Source organism: Octopus bimaculoides, chromosome 23 (genome assembly GCF_001194135.2).
Source record: "Octopus bimaculoides isolate UCB-OBI-ISO-001 chromosome 23, ASM119413v2, whole genome shotgun sequence".
NCBI classification, from domain to species: Eukaryota; Metazoa; Mollusca; class Cephalopoda; order Octopoda; family Octopodidae; genus Octopus; species Octopus bimaculoides.
In genome coordinates this window covers 16,968,746-16,976,909 of record NC_069003.1, presented here as the reverse complement: position 1 = coordinate 16,976,909, position 8,164 = coordinate 16,968,746, and the positions used below count along the sequence as shown (strand labels likewise).

The following is an 8,164-nucleotide window of genomic DNA, read 5'->3' as shown; positions in this document are numbered from 1 at the left end:
GATGATGTCATTCCATCAACGTATGGACGCTGGTTGCTCTCGTTCATATTTTACGTTTAGATTTCTGAAATTTTGAATTTTTAATCACCTTTTGTTTTGAACTTGACAAAGACAGACGTACTGTCGAAATATTGTTCAACGAATAAAACATTTATACAATCGAATCGCGCTCTTCATCTTGACTATTTACCTTCGTCAATCCTTTTTAAAATATTATTATTATTATTATTATTATTATTTCAGACTGTTACAAGATGTGTGCCTGGCATTGGTATCTATTTCTCACTGCTCTATTCATTTAAAACCTACCTGGGGTAAGTATATTTTCACTTATTCCATTTTGTTTGACTGAAATTAGTTTTCTTTGGGTTATGGCTGTGCTTTCCAATCTCAGTTCTGGGTTCAGTCCTATTGTGTGCGACCTTGGGCAAGTGTTTTTACTATAGCCTTGAGGGATGACCAAAACCTTGCAAGGAGGTTTAGTAGATGGAAACTGAAAGAAGCCCATCATATATGTATGTTTGTGTCTTTGTGTTTTCCCCCACCAGTCTTGGTGTGTTTATGTTCTCATAACTTAGAAGTTTCACTCAACTGAAATTCTTCTTGGTGGTGCCCCAGCATGGCTGCAGTCAATTGATTGAAACAAGCAAAAGATAAAAGAAAGATACAGACCCACCCCTCCACATACACACATGTCTATGTGTGTGTCTGTATTTGACTTGACATAACCCGATAGTTGTAAATAAGTATCACTTATTTGTTCCTAATTTTCCATGAAAACAGATCTGGTCAAAGAGAAATATTACTATACTTGTAAACAATTTAAGGTTGGTGACAGGAAGGGTATCTGGCCATAGAAATTGTCTGCCTCAGTGAATTTCATCTACCACATGTAGGCAGGTAACTGCAGGAGAAATATCTAGCCAAAAATGTACCCCTGTGGAAACTACATTTTATTTTCAAGGCTGAGATTTGAAACCAATCCTAAAGATTTTCACTTGCCTGATCCACTGCTAACCAGACATTAAAAATTTCATTGTCCTGTCAAAAATTGATGGATGAGTTTCCATTTGGCCTCCAACCTTGGCTCTGTCTCAGAAAGTTCAGATGGACAACAAGTGACCTAAATAGGTACAAGCCACTCTTATAATAGTATATCCATCCTTCTAGCTAGAAGAGGCCATTATAAATATGATATCCTGTAGACGCACGCCAGTTAACCAGCAGTGACCAGACAGCTAGCAGAGTGAGCTAAGGACACAACAGTTAGCAGTTGCAGACCACAAAACAGAGAAGATAAAGAAACAACATAACACAACCGAATGATGAACACACACAAAATATGTCTTTGTATATCTTGTCCCATCAACATTCTCTTTCCTCTGCTTTTTACTTCACCAACTCAAAGTAGTTGGCTACATTATGTAGCGGCATATTTGTTTCAAGTATCCAACAAAGTAAATGCAACTGTGACCAAATAAATAATGTAGACTACATTCCTAATCTTTCTTTATTGTTTTCCTTCAATGTCGTTCCAACACACTTTGCATCATCTACTACACCTGACAACTTAAATTGATCCATCAACAACACATTTCACTACACCCCTATACCTAGCTTTTGTTGACATGGAGAAAGCCTTGGACAGAGTCTCCCACTCCTGATCTGGTGGTTAATGGGGAAGCTAGGGATAGGCAAGTGGTTGGTGAGGGCTTTACAAGCCATGTACAGGGATGCTGTTAGACAAGTGAAGATTAGCAACAAGTATAGTGATGAATTTAGGGTATAAGTAGGGGTTCGCCAAGGATCAGTCCTCAGCCCCCTCTTGTTCATCATAACCCTCCAGGCAATGACAGAGGGATTTAAGATGGGCTGCCCCTGGCAGCTTCTCTATGCTGATGACCTTGTTCTTTTAGCCGAATCATTACCAGAACTAGAGAAGAAATTTCAGATATGGAAGCAAGGTCTAGAATCAAAGGGCCTTAGGGTTAATCTAGCAAAATCCAAAGTCTTAGTATGTAGAAGAGCAGACAAATCACAAATCCCTTCAGGTAGATGGCTCTGCTCAATCTGTAGAAAATGCGTAGGTAGAAACTCTATAAGACGTACCCAGTGTAAGTTATGGACACATAAGAGGTGCTGCAATATCAGAGGAAGGTTAATATGGAAACTAGTTTTTGTGTGTGGAAGGTGCACAGGTACAGTTAACACTAAAAATGTATAGAAAATAGACTCCATCAAATGCCATGGGAAGAAACTAGAAGTAGTTGATAGCTTCCGTTACCTAAATGACGAAGCCAGTTGTGGGGATGAATGCTCCAAGAGCATAGCTGCTAGAATAAGAATAGGCTTGGCAAAGTTCAGAGGGCTCCTAACTCAGTTGGTAACTAAGAGCCTCTCCCTCAGAGTGAAAGGCAGATTATATGATGCCTGTGTACAAACAGCCATGCTACACGGTAGTGAAACACAGTCTGTGACTGCTGAGGACATGCTTAGGCTTGAAAGAAATGAAGCTAGTATGCTTCACTAGATGTGTAATATCAGTGTGCATGCACAACAGAATATAAGTGTCTTGAGAGAAAAGTTGAACATAAGAGGCATGAATTGTGGTGTGCAAGAGAGATGACTGTGCTGGTATGATCATGTGATGTGTATGGATGAGGGCAGTTGCGTGAAGAAGTGCTGAACTCTAATGGTGGAGAGAACCTGTGGAAGAGGTAGACCTAGGAAGACATGGGACAAGGTGAAGCATTATCTTCAAATGTTGGGCCTCATGGAAGCAATGACAAATAACCAAGACCTTTGGTGATATGCCATGCTTGAGAAGAGCCATCAAGCCAAGTGAGATTGTAGTCATGGCCGATGCCAGTGACGTGTAACTAGCACATAAAAAGCATCCTTGAATTTTGAGCAATATGCTGTGCTTAAGACTCGTCAAGCAAAGTGAAATTGTAGTTGTGACCAATGCCAGTGTTGTGTAACTGGTACCCATGCTGGTGGTACATACGAAGCATCATTTGAATGTTGGGCCTCACAGAGGCAGTGAAAAGTGACCAAGACCTTTGGCAATCTACCGTGCTTGAGATGACCTGTCAAGCCAAGCGAGATTGTAATCATGGCCAATGCCGGTGCTATGTAACTGGCACCCATGCTATTGGCACATAAGAAGTATCCACTATACTACTCTTGGAGTGGTTGACATTAGATTGAATGTCAATCTGATCTGCCAGATCAGATTGAAACCTAGTGCACCTCTCCAGCTTACCAGTTTTCAGTCAAACCATCCAACCCATGCCAGCTTGGAAAATGGACGTTAAATGATGATGATATACTTTGGGTTTCCGTGCAGTTTCTGTTTGTCTGGGGCTGTTGTAGATGACACTTGTCCAAACTGTTGTCTGTGTATGAGAATATGGATGTATGGCTCTATATGAATATACACTTGCACATACAAACTTTCTCAGTTTACATGTATGTGTGTATATCATCATCATCATCATCATTTAGCATCCATTTTCCATGCTGGCATGAGTTTGACAGTTTGTTGAACTGACTACACCAGGCTCCAATTGTCTGTTTTGGCATGATTTCTACAGCTGGATGCCCTTCATAATGCCAACCATTTTACAATGTACTGGGCACCAGTACCAGTACTTTGTACATGGCACCAGCACAGGTGTTTTTTACATGAAACCAGCATGGATGCTTTTTACATGGCACTGGTATGGGTGCTTCTTATGTGGCACTGGCACATTTAGAAACCATTTGATCTGTATAGTTGTGTTTATATTTGAAACTGTTTTCTTTTTTATTCTTCCTACTTATATTCCATGTGTCTTGGCAACTTTTTAAATCCCCTCTATCTTTCTCTCTCTAATGATATGATCTCAACATAACAGCCAGCAAGGCTACATCTAAGTGTTTGTTCAACCTCCTAGAAATAGCAACCAAATGTTCCTCAAATCATACAATCTAGTTCTTTAAAAAGTGGAAGGACACATTACAAAATACAGCCCCAGTTATACTATCATCATCATGATTATCATTTAACATCCCCTTTTCCATGCTGGCATGGGTTGGACAGAGGGCTCTACCAAGCTCCAATGTCTGTTTTAGCTTGGTTTCTACACCTTGGTACTCTTCCCAATGTCAACCATTTCATGGAGTGTACTGGGTGCTTTTTTTCATAGCACCAGCACTAGTGAGGTCACCAAGTGCTCTCAAGACAAGACCCCCATCCCCTACTGAGTGGGGTATAGTATTGATGGATATGAAAGTATGATAGAGGGACAGAAGCAGGTGTCTTGCTGAAGAGATGAATACATGGCTTCTCCATTTGAAAAGAGAAAGAAATGGAATAAGGAACAGGAAAGGTGTATGTGGTAAAACTGATTGGATGGACATGGCTGGAACATCTTTGGTCATAGATTCTGCTTGACCTGAAAGTTAACTCAAGGACTAGACAACAACACCATATATCTGTTTTGTCATTTTGGTCAGCATCTCTCAGTTTCAATCCTCTCTTCCCATTAATAAATTGGTGTTATTTAAACCCAGGTTAGCCCTGTTAGGGCAGGCCTGTATTCAATAGGTGTTTTTTTTTTGTCTTTCTTGAAATGCAGGTCTGATGCCCCAACAATTATAGAATCTTTGTCAATTGGTGCTGCTGCTCGTACCCTCACAGTAGCCATCATGCACCCAATCAGTGTTCTAAAGACAAGGTATGAGGTAAGTGTTGCTGCCACAGTTTGTTCTTTTCTCAATTGTGTTTTGTAGATTTTCAAATAAGTTTATTTCCCAATGACATGATCTCAGATTCACTCCTACTGCATGGCATCTTGAGCAAGTGTAATCTACTATAGCCTCAGGTTAACCAAAGCCTTGTGAGTGGATTTGGTAGATGGAAAGTGAAAGAAGTCCATCACATGCACACACACATGCACATGCATTGATCAGATAAGGGAAGTGAAGTAAGAGAATAGAATCTCTTTTCTTGTTATACATACATATGTGTGTTACTGTCTCCTTGTCTTGATTTCATGTGATGTCACCATCATGCAGGTGGTATCTTTTATTTCCAATCTTCCATGGAAGCATGTCTGGTCATGGAGAGATATTATCTGGCTTGGAAACAGGTAAGGACATCCAGTTGTAGAAAATCTCCCTCTGCTAATTCCAGCCAACCCATGCAAGCATGAAAGAGTGGATGTCAAATAAAGATAGCAACAACAACGATTCTCTACATCACAATTATTTCTAATTAGCTCTTCTTTGTCTTCTCACAAAGATTTGTTTAGGATTAGCTGTAGTCTTTTACTTGGGATATGAGAGACAATACAGTATCAGTTAATTATATTGAGCCAGATGCTTCACCGGTCTCTCTGCATTAAATATGTTAATATTAACTTCCCTTGTTCCCATTTCTTCTATCTCTTGCCCCTCCCCATACACTCTTGCAATCCCCACTTACCCATTCACATACCCAGTTTCTTTGTTCTCACTCACTTCTACTTGCCTTGTACTTTTAGGGGCCACCTGGGTACTTCTATTTCTTTACAGCTACTACTGATTCATTGTCACTCTCCTCTAACTGTGAATAACCACTTAGCTTCTCTATAACTAGATCCTGCTCTGCCCCAGCCCCTTATTTCATACATTAAACCTCATCTCCTTGCATAAAGCTGACCTGCTTTCTCAAGCTTCATAGTCTTGTGAGCTGCATAGCAACCTTACTAGTGCTGGTGGCATAAGAAAAGCACAACTACACACTGTAAAGTGGTAAACTGCGCTGAAGCAAACATTTCAGTGCGATGCAGTCATTGGACCCATTGGATCTTGTCAAATTGTCCAACCCATGCCAGCATGTAACCTGGACATTAAATGATGGTGTCAATGATGATGGCAATGATGACTAAACTGACCCTAACCACTAAAGCAAAGGGGTGTGTCTGGTGCCTTAACCCATGCTCCCCAAAGTATAATGCAATATCAGTACTTATAACAACTACTGTAGTACCATTATGGTGCTGCTTCTACTATATGTGTGTGTTTCAGTTTGTTGTTTCTCTCCTCCAAGAATCATATACAATTTTAATTACTTCAACCAACTGTGGCGACTCTATATCGTTGACCTGCTAGAAATAGCAGCTAAATCTCTCACATCATATCCTACCATTTAAAAAAAATTTGGAAGGACACAACAGTTAATGTTTTTCTAGATTCAGATGTACCATGCAAAGGAAAGGTAGGGCTGGTCATGGTTGGAATGTCTTTGATCATAAACATGCTTGGTTGGAGTTGACCTGACTTTCAATAACAACATATAGATGAGTACCTGAAGAGTGTTAGCAGCTGTTATTAAGTGGAATAATATGAGTAAATTCAAAGACACAGTCTTCAACTATGTGGCAGTACAAATAATAAGTTTCCTTTTAAGTTAATTGATAGTCAGTTTTTGTAGGGGAGTGGCTATGGGCAGCAGAATGGAGTGCAATAATTTTACTGGTACTTAATGTAGTTATAAAATGAATAAAAGGTACAGTCACCCTTCATTTATAATTAATGAATAGATATGGCTGCATTAAGAAGTTTATTTCCCAACCATATAGTTCTGGGTTCAGTTACATTGTGTGGCACTTTGACCCAGGCTGATCAAAACATTGCGAGTGGATTTGGTAAACAGAAACTGAAAGAAGCCTGTGGTATATATGTATATATATATGTATGTGTGTGTGTGTATGTGTCCATTTGTGTCTCCTTGTTTTGACATTGTGTGATAGTTGTAAATGATTGTTACTGTCACACAAGGACAGGTGAGGGTTGGCTTCTGCTTCAACAAATTCCATCCAATTCATGCAAACATGGAAAAGTAGATGTTAAAATGATGATAATGATGATGGATGGGGAGATGAGAGACAGTTTTTCAGTGTCAGCACTCTTTGTTCTGTTTTCAGAGTGGTATTTATCATTATAGAAGTGTTCCTGATGGTTTAAGAAAGATATATGTTACTGAGGGCCTGTTTGGTAAGTACCTGTGTATTTATTCATCAGTGTTTGCTGTCAGTCAGCACCACCATTCATATAGCAGCCACTTCATGTGGAAACATCCTGCACATGTACTGTGCTCAAATTTTCATGTTTTGTTTACCCTGTTGAGCAAAGTGTCTTTAAACATGTGACATATCAATTTCTATATATGAATCTTCTACATCTCTTTCTTTCCAAACAGGAAGCCAGAGACCTGCTTCCATTCCTCTATCATACTTTAATATCCATCAATACTATACCCCACACAGTTGAAGGCTCTTGTCTTGCAAGTACTTGGTGACCTCACTAATGCTGGTGCCATGAAAATAAGAGAAACACACCCAGTACACTCTGTGATGTGGTTGATGTTAGGGAAAGGCATCCAAGTATAGATGCCCTTTGTAATGCCAAAGCAGACATTTGGCTGATCCGTTTCTGTTGAACTGTTCAACCCATGCCAGCATGAAAAAGGGGACATTAAATGATGATAAATGTAAATATTTGTGTGTATAGATTGATACATGAAGATAGGTAGGTAGGTTGGTAAGTAGGTAGGCGGGTAGGTAGGTAGATAGGTGCCTGCGTGCTTTGTGGTTATTTTCACTTCCCAACTCACATAGTTTTGGTTTAAGTTCCACAGCAACTTGAGCAAGTGTCTACTGCTATAGCTCTTGGCTGACCAAAGCATTGTGAATGAATTTTGTAGGTGATATTTATAAGTATATGTGTGTGTGTATGAAATAAGAGATCCCTTACTTGAAAAACAGGTATGGGTTAGTAACAGGAAAGGTATCTGGCTGTGAAAATAATACCTCGTTAATATATTGGTCTAAACCTCATCAGCATGGAAAGAGCAACATGAGCTTAATGACCTAACTCTTTCTTCCTCCATCATCATACTTTTAATGCCCACTTTTCTATGGTTGTATGAGTTGGATGAAGTTTGTCAAAGCAGATTTTTTATAACCAGATGTCCATGCTGTTGCCAACCCTCACCTGTTTCCAAGCAATGTAATATTACCCCATGATCAGAAATCTTTTAACAGAATATTAGAAATGAATGACATTCATTTACATCAATCATGTGATGACAAGGACAGACAGACACACACATACACAACATTATATATATATATAT

General features: G+C 39.5%; 1 protein-coding gene across 3 annotated transcripts in view; it reads left to right on the top strand.

The window, feature by feature from the left end:
• LOC106877136 (mitochondrial glycine transporter A) overlaps positions 1-8,164 on the top strand; it is a 59,169-nt gene that overhangs the window by 30,239 nt on the left and 20,766 nt on the right. For 2 of the 3 annotated variants that reach the window (XM_052975880.1, XM_052975879.1), the window contains exons 4-6: positions 244-314; positions 4,623-4,728; positions 6,954-7,023. In XM_052975880.1, coding sequence (XP_052831840.1) covers positions 244-314; positions 4,623-4,728; positions 6,954-7,023 — 247 coding nt within the window. The remainder of the gene's footprint in view (positions 1-243; positions 315-4,622; positions 4,729-6,953; positions 7,024-8,164) is intronic. The other variant, XR_008266612.1, reaches the window with a different exon arrangement.